A 22,762-nucleotide genomic window follows, 5' to 3' on the forward strand; every position below is an offset into this window, starting at 1 on the left:
AGAAAACAGGCTTATAACAAGACAGTGAGTAAACTGATAGCAAATACACGACATACCCCTCGGAGATATAATGAGTCTGGAACGTTTCATGACAACAGAATATAACAGTTATGGATCAATTTCATTGATCCATAGGTTCGTCGTCAGTTCATACAGCAGCATTGTTCCAAGATGCATCAGTTGAAAACAACATACAGATACTTCAGAACACTGCTACTCTATAATATGTGTATGCCAAATGACGAAATATACCACCATTTGCCTTCCTCGCCTTAGCTTGCAATTTAGATCTCTAATATCCCCTCCTATCAAGTACAGACGATTGATTTATCTCTCTTCATACCGTTAGGTCATCTTCAGATCAAATTCCCCTGAAATCACTACGTTGGACCGAACTATCTAGAACTAATTTACCTGCATTGTTTTAGGTTGGAGATAGGGCAGATGTTACTCTATTATGACCTGACCTTAAATGGCATGCTTCCCTTTTTACCTCGTTTACCTGTGGCGAGTCTTAAAATATACTATTGACCATTTTACGCGGTGCGTCTTGCGCTCACGGTTAAAGATTACACACATTCAAACAAGCCACCATGACATATTCGCCTTTTATGGTGAATATGTTTTTGGGCATGTATCCCAGAATTTACATGTGTCATAACAAGAGTATACATGTACTAAGAAATTAACAGTGACTGACGAATCCCATGTCACGTTGCATCTGGTCTTAGTTAGTGGCAAGAGACAGCAGTCTTCTATAAAATTGTAACAGCGAGTCAAATGATAAAGAGTGCATGTGTACATAGGGGTGATGTAATCATCTGTAAGGTTTCATGACAACAGAAGTTAATGGTTACGGATTAATTCTGTTGTTGCACAATCCTTTGTTGCGGGTATATGACTGAACGGGCGTCTCACTGGAAAGCCCTATATTATGTAAACTTCACTGTCCATATGAAATTTGGCGACATGTGGCAAAATATATTTCTCCTAACATTCTAGTGACTGAGTTGATATTTATCGTCACATCGACAATATTTCAGCCATATCGTGACGAGAACAATTTATATTTTAATACTAAAATAAAAAATTTAGAACGTAAAAACCTGATATCACAGGACAGTGAACTACTCTATCACAGCTCTTAACTTAAAACTAGTATGCTATCATAAAAGATATCACAACAGTACAACATAAACAGGCTATGGTTCACCAGTACCGAAAAGCTGATCACCACACTAGGGACCATGTCCTAACATTCTAAAATTAACCAAACGATTAGTCGTTTATATTATATATAATTCCAGGTATTGTGAGTCTTTGTCGTCTCTTCTAGATACACGCTGCTATGTACTGTCTTTGCAAAGTGTGAAAGAGATGATATTGAAATTAGGAAGCTGGTTCAAGAGTACATGAACACAATCAACACATACAAGATGTATACACATGTATTACATCTATACATGGTACACAAAATTAAAACGCGATATGTTGAAACGAAAACACGTTTAAACAGGATTTACTGACATATTTAACACACTGATTTGATGAGATTTGTTTACCAATTAGACTTAGAATCTAAGAGAATGACATCGATGATCCCTAAAGTTAATTGCAGCTGTAGCTAACTGGTAAGTATAAATATTTTCACCAAGACAGACACAGACAAACAGTCTCTGTCGGTTCATTGCGTGTGTGTGTGTGGCCCGTATTGAAAACAGTTGTAACTGTGTTCGAATATTATGTATAACAAACAATGTTTGAATATGTACGATACATTTGCTTCTGTATTTGTGAGTGGGTTTATTTTTACGCCGATTTGATATTTTCCATCAATATCACTGACCATTATTAATATTTGTGGAGTGATCAAACTAGCCTGCGTCCCGTTTTTGTGAGGGCTTACATTCCACATTAACACGTACACATGTCATCATATCCCAACTGCGTAGATCGATGCTGATGTTGTTGATCACTGGATTGTCTGGTCCAGACTTGATTATTTACGAACCGTCGCCATACAGCTGGAATATTGCTGAGTGTGGCGTTAAACAACAAACATCCCGTATTACACAGTTAGAATGCTAAAATCAATATGAAAGTCACTCACAACCCATTTCCAGCAGTTGTGGTGTGTAAATAGTAACTAACCTTTCTACCTGTATACGGATCTTTGTTATCCTTCCCTCGGCTCCAACACAACTGTTGTAAGCCTGTCAGCTTAAGCGGTGAGACAAGACAGGGAATCCCCGAGGTATTGCTAAACTAAGGCTATAAATAGACACACTGTCCACACCTGAGAATTACGTGGTAACGAAAATATTCAATCGACGTCATAAGAGATGTACTATGCAAGCTTACACCTACATTTTTGGTAGTGATCAGTTTCTTCTGCCATACACACATTAATGATATGTATCGAGGTGAGACTTAAATAAAAAATCTGCCTTACTGTCTGTCTGTCTGTGGAGTGAACATGGCCTTGTAACCTACATGAGAAAGTGAGTGAGCGAATTTAGTTTTACGCCGCTTTTAGCAATATTCAAGCAATATCACGGCGGGAAACACAATAAACGGGCTTCAAACACTGTACCTATGTGGGTATTCGAACTCGGGTCTTCGGCGTGACGAGCGAACACTTTAGGCTACCCCACGGCTCCCAAGAGTTTAAGAGTGGAGATGATAAACTCGATGGCTTTGATGATTGCGAGTACAGTAAATTGTGTTTATATAGCGTGGTGAAATTACATGATTTGGGAACAAATGAGATATTTCAGCTATAAAAACCAATATCATTATCCCTCCCTCCCTCCCTTTGATATGTTTATGCATCTTTACGGAAACGTAGCCAAAACTAGACATTGTTTTGCAGGTTCATGGACTTGTGTAATGACGGAATGAAAAGATGTTTGGTATGATTACGCACATGTGTCTTTTATTTTACAGCATGAATTTTGGGAACAATGTGTCCTATACAAACATAGATACTGACAATTTACCTACATCTAAATAATAAAACCTGGTCACCTCTCGAGTGATAAATCGTTCACTTCCTGCTATGAAATATTTCCTGCCGTTCACGGGTCCTACGGGAGGAATATTTCAGCATTGAAACCACAGCGCTAGACCGCTTGTATCATATTACCCCTCGCCCCACATGGGTGATGAAATGACTCTGCGTAAGGTTCCATAATAGTAAACGTTAACAGTCCTTCGTGAAGTTCTGCGGCTGTGATGTAATACCGTGTCGTACCCTCACTGTGTTGCAATGTGTATTGCTCTGCCGTCTTGTTGTGTCTGTGACTGTGATGCAATAACGTGTCGTACCCTCACTGTGTTGTAATGTCTATTGCTCTGCCGTCTTGTTGTGTCTGTGGCTGTGATGTAATAATGTGTCATACCCTCACTGTGTTGTAATGTCTATTGCTCTGCCGTCTTGTTATGTCTGTGGCTGTGATGTAATAACGTGTCGTACCCTCACTGTGTTGTAATGTCTATTGCTCTGTCGTCTTGTTGTGTCTGTTGTGTGCTGTAATAACGTGTCGTACCCTCACTGTGTTGTAATGTCTATTGCTCTGTCGTCTTGTTGTGTCTGTCGTGTGCTGTAATAACGTGTCGTACCATCACTGTGTTGTAATGTCTATTGCTCTGCCGTGTTGTTGTGTCTGTGGCTGTGATGTAATACCGTGTCGTACCCTCACTGTGTTGTAATGTCTATTGCTCTGCCGTGTTGTTGTGTCTGTGGCTGTGATGTAATACAGTGTCGTACCCTCACTGTGTTGTAATGTCTATTGCTCTGTCGTCTTGTTGTGTCTGTCGTGTGCTGTAATACCGTGTCGTACCCTCACTGTGTTGTAATGTCTATTGCTCTGCCGTCTTGTTGTGTCTGTGGCTGTGATGTAATACCGTGTCGTACCCTCACTGTGTTATAATGTCTATTGCTCTGCCGTGTTGTTGTGTCTGTCGTGTGCTGTAATACCGTGTCGTACCTTCACTGTGTTGTAATGTCTATTGCTCTGCCGTGTTGTTGTGTCTGTGGCTGTGATGTAATACCGTGTCGTACCCTCACTGTGTTGTAATGTCTATTGCTCTGCCGTGTTGTTGTGTCTGTGGCTGTGATGTAATACCGTGTCGTACCCTCACTGTGTTGTAATGTCTATTGCTCTGCCGTCTTGTTGTGTCTGTGACTGTGATGTAATACCGTGTCGTACCCTCACTGTGTTGTAATGTCTATTGCTCTGTCGTCTTGTTGTGTATGTCGTGTGCTGTAATACCGTGTCGTACCCTCAATGTGTTGTAATGTCTATTGCTCTGCCGTGTTGTTGTGTCTGTCGCTGTGCTGTAATACCGTGTCGTACCCTCACTGTGTTGTAATGTCTATTGCTCTGCCGTGTTGTTGTGTCTGTGGCTGTGATGTAATACCGTGTCGTCCCCTCACTGTGGTGTAATGTCTATTGCCCTGCTGTGTTGTGTCTGTCGCTGTGCTGTAATACCGTGTCGTACCTTCACTGTGTTGTAATGTCTATTGCTCTGCCGTCTTGTTGTGTCTGCGGCTGTGATGTAATACCGTGTCGTACCATCACTGTGGTGTAATGTCTATTGCCCTGCTGTGTTGTGTCTGTGGCTGTGATGTAATATCGTGTCGTACCCTCACTGTGTTGTAATGTCTATTGCCCTGCTGTGTTGTGTCTGTGGCTGTGATGTAATAACGTGTCGTACCCTCACTGTGTTGTAATGTCTATTGCTCTGCCGTGTTGTTGTGTCTGTGGCTGTGATGTAATACTGTGTCGTACCCTCACTGTGTTGTAATGTCTATTGCCCTGCTGTGTTGTGTCTATGGCTGTGATGTAATACCGTGTCGTACCCTCACTGTGGTGTAATGTCTTTTGCTCTGCTGTGTTGTGTCTATGGCTGTGATGTAATATCGTGTCGTACCCTCACTGTGTTGTAATGTCTATTGCCCTGCTGTGTTGTGTCTGTGGCTTTGATGTAATACCGTGTCGTACCCTCACTGTGTTGTAATGTCTATTGCTCTGCCGTGTTGTTGTATCTGTGGCTGTGATGTAATACTGTTTCGTACCCTCACTGTGTTGTAATGTCTATTGCCCTGCTGTGTTGTGTCTGTGGCTGTGATGTAATACCGTGTCGTACCCTCACTGTGTTGTAATGTCTATTGCTCTGCCATATTGTTGTGTCTGTGGCTGTGATGTAATACCGTGTCGTACCATCACTGTGTTGTAAGGTCTATTGCTCTGCCGTGTTGTTGTGTCTGTGGCTGTGATGTAATACCGTGTCGTACCATCACTGTGTTGTAATGTCTATTGCTCTGCCGTCTTGTTGTGTCTGTGGCTGTGATGTAATAACGTGTCGTACCTCACTGTGTTGTAATGTCTATTGCTCTGCCGTGTTGTTGTGTCTGTGACTGTGATGTTATAACCCTAACTGTGGTGTAATGGCTATTGCTCTGCCGTCTTGTTGTGTATGTGGTTGTGATGCAATAACGTGTCGTACCAACACTCTGTTGTAATGTCTATTGCTCTGCCGTCTTGTTGTGTCTGTGGCTGTGATGTAATACCGGGTCGTACCCTCACTGTGTTGTAATGTCTATTGCTCTGCCATATTGTTGTGTCTGTGGCTGTGATGTAATACCGTGTCGTACCATCACTGTGTTGTAATGTCTATTGCTCTGCCGTGTTGTTGTGTCTGTGGCTGTGCTGTAATACCGTGTCGTACCCTCACTGTGTTGTAATGTCTATTGCCCTGCCGTGTTGTTGTGGCTGTGATGTAATAACGTGTCGTACCATCACTGTGGTGTAATGTCTATTGCTCTGCCGTCTTGTTGTGTCTGTGGCTGTGATGTAATACCGTGTCGTACCCTCACTGTGTTGTAATGTCTATTGCCCTGCTGTGTTGTTGTGTCTGTGGCTGTGATGTAATACCGTGTCGTACTCTCACTGTGTTGTAATGTCTATTGCTCTGCCGTGTTGTTGTGTCTGTGGCTGTGATGTAATACCGTGTCGTACCCACATTGTGTTGTAATGTCTATTGCCCTGCCGTGTTGTTGTGGCTGTGATGTAATACCGTGTCGTACCATCACTGTGTTGGAATGTTTATTGCTCTGCCGTCTTGTTGTGTCTGTGGCTGTGATTTTATAACGTGTCGTACCCTCACTGTGTTGTAATGTCTATTGCTCTGCCATATTGTTTGTGTCTGTCGTCGTGCTGTCGTAGTGTTGTAGTGTCCTGTCCCGGTGTCGGTCGGGGTTTAGTTAAGTACAACACAAAATGTTATCAGGTATCAGAAATGTTATCAGTTATCAGAAAAATGCCGTAAGAGCAATAACTAATAATAACAAATAACATCAACCATTAACATTCATCAACATTTCCTAGTCAGTTCAACCCCTGATATTACAGAGGCATTGTTTTAAGTAATAGTTATTGCCATAGTTTCCGAGTTGTATCGGCAGATATCAGGACAGTTTTGCCCGTGGGGCCCATCCGAGGCGAAGCCGAGGACGGCCCCCACGGGCAAAACTGTCCTGATGTCTGCCGATGCAACGAGGATACTATGGCAATAAGTGACTTACATCTCATTAATACCGAGTGAAAACAATTTATATCTTTTTAATTCTTAATTGTGAATTTCCACAACCTTATTTGGGCCCCTCCAGTTTTTGTCAATGAAATCTGTAGTACTAAACACGTTTTCTCAAGTGATTTGATTGGCTCATCCAAAATGCACGAGCATGGCGTTCCTGCACGTGCAATATTCAGGTATAAACGCAGAACTCGTGTTATACCTTCATTGAGCCATGGAGTTCGATAAGGATGGAGACGAGCTGTTGTCTCAAATTGACATTGAGGACCGAAAAGACTTTAAACGTACATCTAGTCAAGAGCAACGGCGCTTTAGTGAACCTGTGACTGGTGAATTTATCGAAGCTTTGCATCAAAATCGGATTCCTCAAAATACACATCGGAATACTAAATGGTGTGTAAACATCTACGACTTAATGAAGATTTTCAAAAGTGTCCTTGTATCTGATATCAGGACACTTTTCGACAAAGAGTCCTGATATCGATAATTAACAGGACACTTTTATGAATGGTTGCCCCGGGCAACGAGGTGTTAGTGGGATGTAAAATACACTTATAATCAAGACATACCACAAACACTTTGCTAATTATGTATGGTCCTATACATCCGATATTTAACTTTAAATTAATATGAATTTCATTATAAGCTTACAAATACCGACTGACAAACATAGATCTTCTGAATCACATTTTATTTTTCCTACTTTAATAACTTTTGTGTGCCAAATCACGAAATATACCAACATTTTCCTTCCTATCACTGACGTCTTCATAAAAATCTCCTACCTAAGGCAGCTCTTCACAGTTGGCCTTCCTCTTACACTGTGTTATGTCATCTGACATCGAATGTCAGATAAATCAACTGCGTTGGAACAAACTATCGCATTATAAAAGTCTCTGCTATTAGGTTGGCAATAGGACAATAGTTACTTTATGCCAACCTGACGCAAATAGCGTGACTTCCATTGTCAGCTTGCATAAACAACCTTAAACGGTCATCTGTAAAGCGGAACAAAATAGTTCATCAAAGTGAGTGAGTATGGTTTTACGCCGCTTTTAGCAATGTCCAGGCAATATCACGTCAGGGTGTTCATCAAAGGGAGAAGTTACATATCCATTTGTATGCTCAACATGTGACAGAGGAATATCTTGTGTTAAAACAAATAGATTCAAGTAATACAATATGAAAATATGTCCTAATATGAACTACCTAAGGTGTTAACAAAACAGTACCTATTAAATAGGCGTCAAAACCCTTTCTACATTCAAAAGAGTTCTCTGCTAAAATCAGAGTGGGTTGTACAATTGTGACTGTATCATGAGCATATATTTGTTTCAGCACTATTACAGTGTAACACATGTACAAATTCAGAACGTGGAAATGGGCGACACGATTAACGTAACATTGTAAGTTGTTGTTCACTGATCAGGAGTAGGACTGCAACGATTCACCCAAACCTCGATTCGATTCGATTTTCGATATTAGATCCTCGATTCGATCATTTTCCATTGGATTCTTCATACAGGTAAAATATCAGATTTCATTTAGCTCTCAGAGTTGGCCTTTTTAGCGTGAAATCCATCGTCAACTTGGCGATATCTACTAACAACAATTCTCATTGGATAATAATCAACCAATCACGTTTCGCATTATTTCAGCGCTCGAAACTGCTCGAGTTGGAGTCAAATTTACGTTCTGGCTGTGTGGAAATAATTTAAATAAGTATTACAATATCGAATCGAACTAGTGATAATGGTTATCGAAAATCGAAACTAAGGTGTCAGATTTGATTTTCGGTAAATCGAACCGACTCGTTGTAGTCCTAGACACGAGGGGGGCATGAGTTGATGTACCCTCTATGTTTGTTTATGTTCTCTGTGTCAACCTATAGGCCCAGAGGGAACTGTGTACAGCGTATTTATCTTACCGAACACCTCAATGTTAATTTTGAACTGTTTGAAGCACGGGTACCGGATCATAATAAGGTGCACCAGGGTTAAGCAATTAGCCAATACCGACCATCGCTAGATTTTCAGATGACATAGAACCTAGCAGACGACAAGAAAAATTTAGAGTAACCTCCCTTCCACCTATTTGCATTCGCTAAACATCATACTTGACTCAGTTATTCGAGATAAAGAGATTGCTAACACGAAGTACCAAAGGAATTCCCATAGTTTGGCATTCCCAGTTGGTAACATAGAAAACGTGTGTCGTTTGTAAGCGGGGCACATTGAAAATAATGAAAGAGGGGTCAGCCAATCAGAAAACGACATTTATGTGTGAAGTAAGATAAGAGACGTTGTTCAGGAACCGGTGCTAATTAAAAGTGTTACTTATCAATGATGAATGAATGATCATCAGAAACTTGTGTTTAACAGAATGTTCGGTAAATATATAGACTGCTTTTGGCTGTTACTCATCTACTCAAAGATCAAGTCCTCAATTTTATCAATGTTGATGTCACTTCTCTTGTTTACTAGCATGGTTCGAAGCCAGTATATTCCCCAACTATGTGGCTTCTCTCAATGCATGACAAAACACCGAGGTCGAGATCACCAGGTCGAAACGAAACAAAGCTTCTACATTTATTCGTGCTACTGGTTATTCCCAGGAGGGGCGGAAGTGGCAGTCTAGTGGTTAAAGCGTCCGCTCGTCAGGCGATTCCCCAAAGGGGTATAATGTGTGAAGCCCATTTCTGGTTTCCCCTGCCGTGATATTGCTGGAATAGTGCTAAAGGCGGCGTAAAACCAAACTCACTCACACACTCACTATTCACAGGAACGTGGAAGAAGTCCGTCAGTGTTTATGTCATTTCAAGAATACAGACGCGTGATGAACGAAGGAGCAGGAAATGATTTTAATGATACATCATTGAACGTCAGTTTTGCGGTGTGTGACCGTCCACTCGTCCAACGTGAAATGTGCATGTCGTGTTAACTTCACATTTAAAAAATGTGTACAGTTAACAAACGCCGTCAAATGTGTTCTGAAGGTGGCAAACTATACTGCTCCTTACATCCCACTAACTGGCCAGTTTTCCAGACAATCCTTTACGTGATGGCAATTTTGGCACATACTCTACCACATCCACCATCTTTCCCGTTTCGTAAAATACATGACATAGAAATTAAGATATCAGTAGCATCCTTTAAGTTGGTTTCATGCTACTTGAACACAATCATTACAAAACTGTTTACATATTTATTGCACACATACGATGTATACAAAATTGTTGAAAAGAAATATTTTCTTATATACAAAACACTGAAAAATGACACATATTTACTGAATCGTACCACAAATTAAACAAATGGAAACTTCACTCAAAATTTCTACAAAACAGGTATAGTAATGGTCATAAATATATTTTTCAAAAACTGTTGCTATGACAACCATATAGAATTCTAACGAATTATAATATATAATTCTAACATGTTCAACATATTTGACTAAAACAATTGCTGCGAAGAAGCATGTGAAGTTTCAGCTTCACTGGTTCAGAGGATTCGGATGATAGAATGTACATGATGCACAAAAAACAAGCAGGAAATAACCTAACCTCACTTCCTGTCAGGTACAGTTATAACACCACTTAATCAATCTGCATTTGGTATTTAAAAGGCCTCAGGCCTATATTACATTACACAATATTTACAACTGAGCCGCAGAATAACATATGTCAAGTATTTACAGATTACAGATTTAAAACAGAATGTGTTAATAATGCAAAGGAATCTTAGCTTATGTTTGAAAAATGACAACACACTTGTGTTGAACTTCAGAAACCTTCAATTAACCTCTTGAACAACAAATACGCTTTAATGTTCGCGTGACATTCTTCACATGGCTTCGAGTGCCGTATGCTCGCTAACACTGACAGTCGGTCGGGGAACTGGTGTTGGAATCTTCATAAGCCTATGATTTTCAATCTTCAAATCGTAATCCACTACATTTATCATAGCCAGATATGAATTTTCTTGGATCAAAGCACTGACAGTACCGTAACCACGGCCATCAATCCGGATACGATCGCCCACACATGACGCCATGTTTGTTTACATTGTGAACGTAGTCCCTAAAATTTGCATATGACCTCTCTAATTTGCATCCATATCTGCATATGACCCCAACTGATACCGAAACTATCCGTTGGCTTTATCCTGCCGAGAATGCTATCCATTGTATGATAAATAAATATATTATGGAATTATCAATCGTTTTGATTGTTCTCATCATTATAATATATTGTTCAATGTAATCAACAAACATTGGCACCTTGGTACTTTAAGTAATAACTTTGGCTTCAGTAATTACTTTAACGGTTCAATTGCTTTATCAATCATAACATTTAAGCTAATTATTAACCTCTATCTAGCACAAGGGTTCTATTTTCCTCATTACTGAAATAGTTTCTACGTTTTCTTTGCATCATTAAAACATTACATTTCAATGAATTTTGTAAAAGCTTCTTGTTTTAAAACGCTGCAAGACTCAGTTCTGCCATGGCCACCTGAAAGTCGGGAGACTTCGACAGACAAACCATTGATTGTGAACACCATTTATATCATAAGAGTATGATGGCAAGAAATAAGCAAAGGAACCGATTTTGATCACCCGATGCGTTAAAGTCGCCTATTAAAACAAAAGGTAGCTAGATTCCAAAGTCTGTCTCGGAATACAAACAGCATTTAATACGTATAATGGTCATGCAATGTGCGTGTATATATTAAGCAGGTGTTGTAAGATCTTACAATTTACTGCTTTAAGACGGAGATGTAACAAGAGTTATCACAAGTTCATACTACATGATGGAATCTTTTGTTTGGGACGCGAATACCCTGAGACATGTCCCGTAACAGATAATATGGAATTCTCCGAAAGGCTGAAAGAACAGGTGCATGACTGAGGCATGGATATTAGGCTTGTCCCGGAATGGTACAAGTTGGTAAGGAATGTTGTGGAATCCAGTAAATCTCTTTGTGATCATATATGGTGCATTCGTCGACCAGGACACAGTTTCCCTGGCCGATGTATTTGGTTTCACTGGAAACCATTTTATGGTGGGAATTGAACGTGTTAGTTTTTTTACCGTCTTTCTCTTTCCTCCTTTCACCCTCTTAGAAACAAGGCAGCGATTGCTAGGCTTACCACTAGCACAACGAAACCCACAACAACCGAAGCCACTGCAGCAAACAGACCAGCCTAAAAGAAAAGAAAAGGATTGATGTTTGATTTGTTTTCTACATACATAATGTGTTTCCAGAATCCCAGACAACACCTTTTTAATCATACGGATTTGCTGTAAGGAACACCAAAATGTTTCTTGACGTGCTGGCAGTTCTGAAAGGTAAAGTGTTATGACTTCAAGGGGAATAGTTTAGCATCTCTTCTTAATGAAGAATGAGTGAGTTGCGTTTTCAGCAGTTTTCCAGTAATATCACGCCTGAGGATACCAGAGCTGTACCCCACAAATCGTACCCAAACCGAAGAACATGTACGTCTTAGAAGAGATATTTGCAAATAGGTCCTATGGCGAAAACCCATACGCGAACAGAAATCATAGTTTAAAAGCAGACGTTGTAGCAAGGCAGGAGTACTGCAAAAGTTCTTTAATTCTTTAGCGATCAGTTCATATCAATTGTACTACTATTTTACCATTTATAGCAATCTGTTTGGCAACAGAGAAATTGACCATCTATGGTTTTGATATTTTATATCAAGATACAACGGAACAATTTGCTAAATACCTTCCCTACCTGACTACCAGACTTTTTTTTATTTATGTGTAGGCTTTACACTTCAATATCGAAGTTAGATATCCCTTCACAACAATACCTTCCAGAATTTGCTACCAGTAAATACGTCTTTTGTATATGTGACCAGTGGCAAAATAAATAGTTGTCTGCTCAGATCTAAACGTAATTTAACGTAATTTAGACCAAAAAACCTGGCAAAGGAACAGGTGGACAAACACAAACCTGATAACTTTTTTTTATGCCATACCGGCACCACATAGCAAAGTGTTCACAGTTCTCATAGAGCAGGTTATATCCAACTTCTCCAACTTTGGATAATGCTCTTTCTACTATCTTAGATGGTTCCAAGGATCTGGAAACAACAGAACAACAATGTGATCATTTGGAAATCAATTCCTTGGTATTAATGGAAGCGATGGCCTAACATCAACAACTGGATAAAAGCATTGTTCAGGATTACAAAATGAACCGTTCTCCCAGGATTGTTACAGGGAGTAACTTTCACTTTATTGACAGGATCAATTATAGATGTGGCACCGTGCTACAGATGGAATAAATTACTACTGAATTAAACAACAAAGAAAACTTACTTTAATTTCTCTTCCTTTGGGTTGTTCTTGTATGCTTTGCTGTCTCCAGCGACTTTCCACAAATCCTCTTTGCAAACGATTCCTTTATCAGACTTTACTCCAGAAATCGTACATGGGTGCTTCAGGTCACTTCCACCTGCACCATCCACTCCAGACAAGTGCACGACATCGCCGTTACCTTAATAACCCACGACAATTATGTATATATTATTAATATAAGATACGTAATGCAATTTTGTCAGAAATAACCGAATACTCTATATGCAATCTCTTTATTAATTTCATGATATGATTTTGCGTTAAAGTACTGATGTTTATGAATTAATCTTTTAGTAATGGTATCTGCAAGTAAATATAGGATCTACATATTCAAACTTTTTTGTGCCTCAGAGTTTTAATATTTACACCTGGACACATATAGTTCTGAATCTCACAAATCGTGGAGCTATGGCTTCTCTGTAGTTCAACGGCATATATCATATCTTATGACGAGTTTCTGTAAAAAGTCGAGTCTGGACCAGACCATCCAGTGATTGGCATTATGAGAATGTACTAACCAAGTCAGTAGGCATGACCACCCGATCCCGTTAGTCGCCTCTTACCACAAGCATGGGTTGCTGAAGACCAATTCTAACCCGGATCTTCACAGGTAGGACATATGTATTGTGATATCCATTCAATTGCGAAATACTAGATTAGCATCTTCATTGTGCAGATCTCAAAACGTCCGGCATGTTGTGATGTAAATCTATGTACGTATTTTGAATACCAACAATTCCATGGATCCATGCTCGTGATTTCAACCACTGGATAGGCTGATCCAGCCGTGGTTATTTACAGCCCACTGTCATATACCTCGAATATTGCTGACACGGCATTCAACAAAGAAACAAGCAGAACATCAGAAGAGTTTACATTAATATTTTGTCACACTACACTTACCAACATACACAGCCCAGTGACTGTACACTCCTCGCTTAAATTCCAACATGTCACCTGGTTCCAAGTTGTCAAGTACTGTCTGGTTGTGTCTCTCAAGTAGTAGGGGCGTCATTTTTATTACTCTTTATCTATACTTTTTAGTGAACTGTGTGTCCAGTTATTGTTTTTTTCTGAAACGCCAAGAGAAAATGCAGAATATTATTCTTCTCACACTAGCATGCAAACACAAAGTCATAATCGAGGAGCCCCACAATCAATCACTAGAAAATGAACTTGCCCATTACCATAAATGGAAACATTACAAGGTCAAATCACAAAAAAGGCGAAAACGCAACTGATTTCAGTATAAATATTGCTAATATCACATAAATACCCAGTTTGACGTTGTCAGTTTCAACATATTTCCTTTGCCTTACACCCATACAGCCAGGTTCCATTTCCAAACACTGATGTTTAAGTGAAAATACACTTTCTATTTAGGACAACAACTCATCATCCCGTTAGGCTCATACAGATTGATAACATCTTTTCTTCGGGAAAATTGGAACCTTCGAAAAATGTTTTATCAACATATACCGTCAAGCTGAAGACCGGGGTCCGATTCCCCACATGGGTACTAAGTGTGAAGCCCATTTCTGCTGTCCCCGTTGTGATATTGTTGAAATATTGCTAAACGTGGTGTAAAACTAAACTCACTCGCTATAAATATATACTGTGTATACACCTGTAAGAAACAGTCAGCGAAGCAGTGACCTCCTATAGTTTGGCATGGAATGCATATGAACCCGGTGGACCCAATCGATCTCAAACTGTGCAAGTGGATGTTTTCTCCAACCTAATCACATTGTAAATCACCGATTGTATGCATTTGTATTAAAGAATCTGTCTATGTAACTGTCAACAAAATAAACAGCAGAACGCAGACTGCTTGCAGAGGGAGGGAGCCAATGACCTGTAACAGCGGCAGTGTTGGGTCATAAAGGTCAACGTTCGTCAATGTAGGTCAGCTATGCACGTGACAGGTATGAAGAGGTGTCACAGGTCGTGAAGATGGGTGCCAACTCTTAACCATCATACGGAGTTTGTTTCTCTGAGTTGTTCAACATTAACCACAAAACCCACTAGTGAGAATTATTCTGTAGGTTAAAATGTTTAAATTTGTAATGTTAATGTCATAGTTTGTTTATGCAGTACCTAAATGCATTTAAAGAACACAGAAAGTATATTTACACTAAATCATTAATCGGACCACCTATGGCTAGAACTCAACAACTGTTAAAGCCCCGTTCCCTCGGACACAAGCACACACAATCATGCACACTCATTGAAGAAAAGATAGAATGAAGAGAAAAGTGTTATGTTTTGATGTCGTTCACATTCCAAATGAAGCAATGCATTTCTAATAGCTTTAAGCATATAGATAGTTAATATTTTTATTTTCACGATAATTTTATATGTGAAATGAGTGTTTCATGTTACACTATAAGTCGTTGGAATTAGTCAGTGCTGTCATTGTTAAAAAAAGTTATATTTCTTTGAGCATATCTGGCTGGATACTATTATTATCTGTAAATATAATCACAGTATTAAACTTCATCAAGTTCACTCCATTCTTCCACAGAGGAGTCATCAGTGTCCAGACGAATGACAACTGGATTAACTGTTTGCCATCTTTGAGCCAGTACTCTTTCTCCACCTTCTTGATATTTCAACACATGCATGCCAGCGTGCAATGTCAATGTCACATATAGCAGTGTTGACAATGTGCTTGACATCATTCAACTTGAATGATTGATTTTTCCGGGCCACTGTACTTTTAAGGTCTCCCCAGATAAGTTCGATTGGGTTGAGATCACAGTGGTACGGTGGTAATCTTAAGATATTATGGCCGTGTTGGTGCAGAATGTTGTCAATGTTATATGTGGGTGGAGGTTTGTTAGGTTTAATCAACTGTGGTTTAGTGGCCTTAATTGAAAATTGTATATTGTTATTTGTTGCATATTTGACTTCTTTGTATTGGAAGTTGGGCACCTATTGTTCGGAGTTCATTTCTGTATGATAGTCCCAACCATCTGTGCTCTTTGACCGTAATACCAGATCACACCCAGGTAGGAATCCATGGTGGGAACCAGCATGAAGAACGATCGAACGTTCACCTTTGCCTGTTGGTATTTTCCTACCATCACTGGGATCAGTGGGTAGCCACTGTCTGGCAGCAGTATGGTTTGCATTGACCCAGGTCTCATCCAGATATATGGGTTCGAACCCATCCTCTCTTGCCTGCTTAATTTCTCTCAGATATTTACACCTTACTTTCACTATATCAGATCCCTCACACATAACAAGTTTCTGGTTTGCTACCTTCTTGTACTTGTATTTAAATTTGAGCAGTAGTTTGCTTAGCAAAAATCTAGAAACATTAATGTCGTGATCCTCTGCAAGGATGTGTTTTAACTTTCTTGTGGACAGGTGTTCATTTCTAGCAAATAGCCGGCGAATGACATCACTGATGACCCTGATGTCAAAAGAATCTAACTTTGGATGCCTACCTTTTTGTACAAGGTTTTGTTTATTGGTTGTTGGTTTATATTTCACAATTTTTAGCACGATGTTCTTTTTCATGCCAAGAGCAAAAGTTGTACGTTTCATGTAATCCGACACCTTATAAATCGGTTTGCTACGTTTGCTCTCTTTTTTTTAAAAATCAACACATTTCTAATTAAACGTTTAGCATCATCTGAATAAGCTTTCATGATGACAGCTAGAAGTAGTCAATGTGAATGATACAAACGGTCTATCACTGTGCAGTGCACAGGTAACTATCATGACCTTCACGTGCATTGACCTTTATGACCCAACACTGCCGCTGTTACAGGTCATTGGCTACCTCCCTCTGCAAGCAGTCTGCGTTCTGCTGTTTATTTTGTTTATTGTTCTTTAATAGAAATGCATACAATCGGTGATTTACAATGTGCTTAGGTTGTCTGACAAAACATCCACTTGCACAGTGTGAGATCGATTGGGTCATTGGATGAAGAGATTTAAAAAAAAAAGGGGTCCACATGCATTTCATGCCAAACTATAGTGTGTGATTTCACGGATATTACTCAATGTACGTGAACCTGTGAACTAGCATATTTCTATATTAAAAAGAAATGGAATATTTATGACGTGAATCTATTTGTGTACATGTTGACACTCGAGCATGTCTTATCAAGTCTAAACTGAAAGTAAAAGATATTGTGTTTGCTTTGGTTTATTGTGTGTTTTAAGCATATTTTTATTCAACTAAAATTGAATAGGGATCGGTGAACAAACTATAAGCTTATGTGAACACCTCTCCCTTGCAAAAACAAATAATAATTGCATAGTTTGGCTGTTAGTCATGTATAAGCTATACATAGTCCATGGGAAATGAGGTATGTCGACATCATAAATTGAGAGTAAGTAATCATTGTCCTGAGAAAAGGGCGTCAAATCTGCCTGATTTTACAACATACAAATGGACTTGTGACTATGTTCGAATATTCTGTATAACAAACAATTTTTGAATGTGTATGAAACATTTGTTCTTACTTTTATGCTGCTTTGAGATACCATTATCAGTACTTGTGGATTGATCAAACTAGCCTGCTACCCGTGTTTGTGAGGAATTACATCCTATATTAAACACACATATCATCGTATCCCAACTGCGTTGATCGATGCTCATGCTGTTGATTACCGGATTGTATGGTCCTGATAATTTACAGACCGTCGCCATACAGCTGGAATATTCCTGAGTGCAGCGTTAAACAACAAACATCCCGTATTACACAGTAAGAATACTCAAATCAATAATATAGTCACTCACAGCCCATTTGCAACAGCTGTGGTGTTAATATCGTCACTCACCTGTCTCCCTGTTGTGTATGTTTGTTTTCTTTCCAATGACCCCAATACAACTGTTGTGAGCCATTCAGCGCACAGACCCTCGTGTCTTTGCGAGGATTAAAGATTTAAAAAAAATTCTTTTTGAGATGACCCCCGACTCAAAATGCTTCACAGTACAATACATCATGACAAGACCTCGGTGTACCCCACCCGGCTGCTTTGCCGATCAAAGTGTTCGGCCTTGTCATGATATCTTGTACTGTGAAGTATTTCGAGTCGAGGGTCATCTCAAATTCTTATATATATGTTTTTAAATCTTTAATCCTCGCAAAGAGACGAGGGCCTGTGAATCAGCGCAGCCGTATGACAAGACGGGGAATCCGCCATTTGCCAGACTCCCCAGTTATATTAAAATTTTGTGGTTGAGTGAACAGTGCTGGTTGCTGTTCAGTTCTTTCATTTTGGAACACTGATAAAAATGTCATCATAACAGACACATATATACTATTTATCAGTGCAGCAACTGGCCTCTGATACGAAAACATACCAATCGACTGGCTTCTGTCATGAAAACACGCTAACTAACCCTCACCCCGGGTCCCTTTTTTCAGTCGCATTGCCCGGCACCCGGGCCTCAGAGACCCGGGGGCGCTTATCTATTTTCTCTCCTAAATCAAGAAAGGCCTATGTCTTTGAGATATGAAGATTTTCCATACAGTTTCATGAAAACACTATGGAGGCTTCACAGAGAAAAGTGGAAGAAAGGGTAAGTATAGCCACTTGAGTTTAAAATTATGTTTTTCATATTTGTTTACATTTGATGATTTTCTTAGCCAAGAGGGTTGTTGCATGTCCTTCAACATCACAGCAAGTCCAGAAAGGAAGTATACAAGTATATGTATGAGCAATTTGTAGTAAGTATGTACATTTGGTAAGTAGGAGGATTTTAGTTGTGTTAAATTTAAACTTAACAGTTAAATGATACAATATGAATCAATGGAACTAAAGAAGAGAGAGAGCAGGTGCTTTTGACGAACAATATGATGGACCACAAGCATCAGTACGTTTTCTTATATCGTATTTATGTAAAACCACCAAATCGTTTACTGGTATATTTAAATAGGAATAGGAAGTTTTATGACACTTTTGTCTATTACAGGTCCTGCACATAACGCTGCATCAGATAACGGAGTTTCAGTGGAGATCACCTCCCGCACGCTGCACAGCCTGCAAAGTTCAGACGTCTGGTGGCAGACCTTACTGGGTTTTCTATTATGTAACTCAACCATATCAACGCATAAGACTGGGAATATAAATACCAAAATGCAAATAGCTCTCCTTGTTACTTTGCATGAGAGGGTTTCCTAAAATTCCAAAAGGAACACATTTTGCAAACATTGAAATCTCAATGTCTTAAGTGTAGGTGAGTCTGGTTACACGATAACTTGGTTACTTGAGTAACAGTCTTTAGCGTTCGACCTATTACTTACAGTCATGGCATACCATTGGGAGTATGCTATGTTCCTTGCACACATTTTGCGTGCACACACTACATGTTTGCCTGCTCTTGCGATCTTTTTTTGCAGTGGCAAATGCAACATCTTCGACGTCTCTTTGGACTGGGTGATCCATCTGAAGAAGCAGCTGAAGGCGTGCCAATGAAGGATGAGACTTCTCCCTGAAGCTGTCTTGGAATGGAACTTTCAGCTCTCCTCTTCAACTGCTGCAGCAACAAGTTGTCAGCGACAGACTGGAGGAAGATTCGTCTGCGGTTTTTTTGCTGTTGAGCAATGTCACACTTTTGGACTTCTTGCTCTGATACGTGACAATGGTAACCTTCTGAATACCAAAAATGGAACCGAATAGTGGAATAGACTTCTTTGATAAGAACTCTAGTGGAAGAAATCGTTTGTTCTGAGGGACGGTACCCACCATTGTAAGACCAGTTGAGAGTAGTTCATTTCCAAGGGCAAGTCCTGTAAAAAGGTTGTCAGCCGTAATGTTTCTGTTTGTCTTGAAGAATGGTCGACAAAGTGACAGGGTGACTTTGCGCCCAAGGCCAACGTTAGCAGTCATCCCTTCTTTGCCGAGGTATGGAAGACCTTTCAATTGATAACAGTTTGAAAGGTCCACAATCCAAAACAGTTTTAAGCCATATTTGTCTGGTTTTGCTGGCATATATTGTTTAAAGGAACACCGGCCTCGAAAGGGAATGAGTTGTTCATCCACAGTAAGATTTTCTCCTGGACTGTCATATCAGCAGAATGTCCCCCCAAATGCATCTAAAGGCAGCAAATTTGTCATTTGCACGTTGACTTGATCTGGTTTCCTTGTCATCAAAGCGAAGGTTACTCATGAGTTCTAAACCAAAACCAACACGGCGACGATGCAGTTTTCGCAGATACAGAGCAATCACCATACCAGACTTCTGTGACGACGTCTACTGACCTCCCGCTCACTGACGGTTCCTTGGAAGAGCTTGTTCAAGCCTATAACAGCGGATTTGCTTCTCTGATTGATAAACATGCTCCTCTACAAATGCTCCTTGGTACACAGGCGAGCTCAGAGAGATGAGGCATTCCCGTCGTGCTGCAGAACGACAGTGGCTTAGAACTCAACTCTGTATCCATAAACAGCAATACAAGGAAAAGTGTAAGGAGTATGCTAAGCTGTTAATCAAGACCAAGAGAGATCATTATTGTGATCGGATCGCTGATTGCAAAACCGATCATAACAGCTCTTCAGACTCACAAAAATCTGATGGGACAGTCGGCTAAGACGATCCTACCATCGTGCTCCTCTGACAAGACACTTGCCAACAAGTTCAGTGATTTCTTCACCAGTAAAGTCACTTCTATAAGAGATAATACACCATCTTCTGGTCAGAATGTTTCGGATAATTCGGCGATGGAGTTGATGTGGAGTTTACTGGTAAACACCTGACATATTTCACACCAGTTACCCAACAAGTAGCAATAGGACCAGCTTTGTCGATTGACAAGTGTCTTGAATACGGTGTGCCACAAGGTTCAGTCCTCGGACCAGTTCTTTATTGCCTCTATTCCAACCCAATGAGTGAAATATGCCGGCACCACGACCTTCCATACCATGTTTATGCAGATGACAAGCAGGTGTACAAAGTCGTCCATCCATCCACTGATTGGATTTCTGCCACCAAAACCCTGGAAACATGCATGACTGACATCACCAACTGGACCAATTCCAATATGCTGGAGATCAACAAAGAAAAAACTGAAATGATGGTTTTCAAACCCAAGAGTCATTCACAGGCTACAAAGGGCATTGAGCTGAAAGTTGGAATCAGCGCAATCCAAGCTGCAGACTCTGTCAAAACTCTTTGAAAATCAGGTATATGCCATCAGTAAATCGTTCTTCTACCAAATCAGGAACCCCAAGGCTCCAGGACCATAAATCACCATATTTGGCTTTAAACATGATGTTGTTATCATCAGTATCCAACCTTTCTTCTTCTGCTTCTGATAATTCAGATGATTCCGATTCAGATACATCAGAGGGCTCCAAATCACTATCAAAGCCACTATCTTCAGAGGAAACTTCATTCTCTGATTCTTCGAGTGGAATACTTTTCAAAAAGGTCTCAAACAAGCGCTGTTCTTCGCTGAGTCACCCATTGTCTCATTGTCAATAATCTAGAATATTATAATAACTTGAGCACTTGGGCATTTAATATCTCATGACCTAGAAAGAAACAGTATGACCGGGCCTCTTAGACCCGGGTGCCGGGTTAATGGGTGATCAAAATAATTTCGACTGTATATAATTAATGTGATGACGATTTTTTTTTAAACTTGTGTCAGTGTTAAGCACATCAGATGTGACGAATACATTGTGATATCAAGGCGCAACAAGTTAACGTAGAGCTTGGGTGACACAATTTAAGTGCCACCGGGCCTGAAAGGCCCCAGGAGCCGTCAAAGGGTTAAAACTGGTGTAAAAGGGTAGCAATAACATATAAAAATTGGATTTTGTCCTATGTTGGTCATTTTGATGTGGGATTTAGTCCAAAGAAATTTTGTCCTATGGGAGTTTGTCCTGTTGGGATTTTGTCCGTCACCCATATACATTGCTTAGTTCAACCATCCCCAACCTCAGATGAGAAGTCATTCACAAAAATCTTTAAGAAGAACAGTTATACAAACTTATGGTTCACTCAATAGAAAGGGTAAATCATACAGACTCAGTAATAGTACATGTCAGTCTATATTCGAGTAGATTAATTAAAAGGATTATGTGATTATTATTCAAAGCAAACGCTGTGTTATGCTTGTCACTTGATCCTAAAGAACGGGGGATTATCTAATTAGGGGAGTGCTCACCAGAGTTTGGGCTAATTAGGACAGATCGGACTGATCTATTATTACAGTAGAGGTGAGCCTTCTCCACCTCACTCAAAGGTGTGTCTGTTTGGTGTGTTCTCAGTTAGGAGGGATTAAGGGATTAGTGCTGGGGGAATATAGTCTGTTGCTGAAATGTGTTCGCCAATTAAGGGTGCAGCTCATGATTCCCCAGCTCAAACAATAACTTGATAAACTATGTTTAATGAGTGTTCCGAACACGAATATTTACTCAAATTATAAGAATACGTTGATTGAAATCAATCAGTTTGGTTAATTTGTGAATAATTACTGAATTTATCAGACGACTTTGATTGAAGGCAGTCAATGGGTCTTCAGTTAACATGTCACAATGGCAAAGGTCATTGTTCAGATACAGTTCTTTCCAACATCTAATGGTGATAGGATAATAGTTCATGCTGGTTTTCAATACACCCAAAATACAAACAGTTACAAAAATAGTATCTATAAAATAGTGGTATTTATGTAAATATAGCTAAATTGTCCAATGAAAAAATTATGTGTATGTTTTCTAAAATGCTAAATGAAAAAGACGTTCCGTGAATGCAATGTGCTTTTATTACAAAGGTTACAAATATCTTGTCAATTTACATTAAGAAAT

At 39.7% G+C, this 22,762-nt stretch overlaps 1 protein-coding gene across 1 annotated transcript in view; it reads right to left on the reverse strand.

Annotated features, from left to right (window-relative positions):
- Positions 1 to 22,762, reverse strand: part of LOC124255115 (phospholipase A and acyltransferase 3-like) — a 77,651-nt gene that overhangs the window by 20,618 nt on the left and 34,271 nt on the right. Inside the window, exons 6-8 of the mRNA XM_046688958.1 lie at positions 12,950 to 13,127; positions 12,582 to 12,711; positions 11,693 to 11,805 (exon numbers count right to left, since the gene is read on the reverse strand). Of these exons, the coding sequence (XP_046544914.1) occupies positions 11,713 to 11,805; positions 12,582 to 12,711; positions 12,950 to 13,127 (401 nt within the window). The 3' untranslated portion in view covers positions 11,693 to 11,712. The remainder of the gene's footprint in view (positions 1 to 11,692; positions 11,806 to 12,581; positions 12,712 to 12,949; positions 13,128 to 22,762) is intronic.

Source organism: Haliotis rubra, unplaced genomic scaffold (assembly GCF_003918875.1).
Source record: "Haliotis rubra isolate DU_JTF1 unplaced genomic scaffold, ASM391887v1 Scf593, whole genome shotgun sequence".
Taxonomy (NCBI): Eukaryota; Metazoa; Mollusca; class Gastropoda; order Lepetellida; family Haliotidae; genus Haliotis; species Haliotis rubra.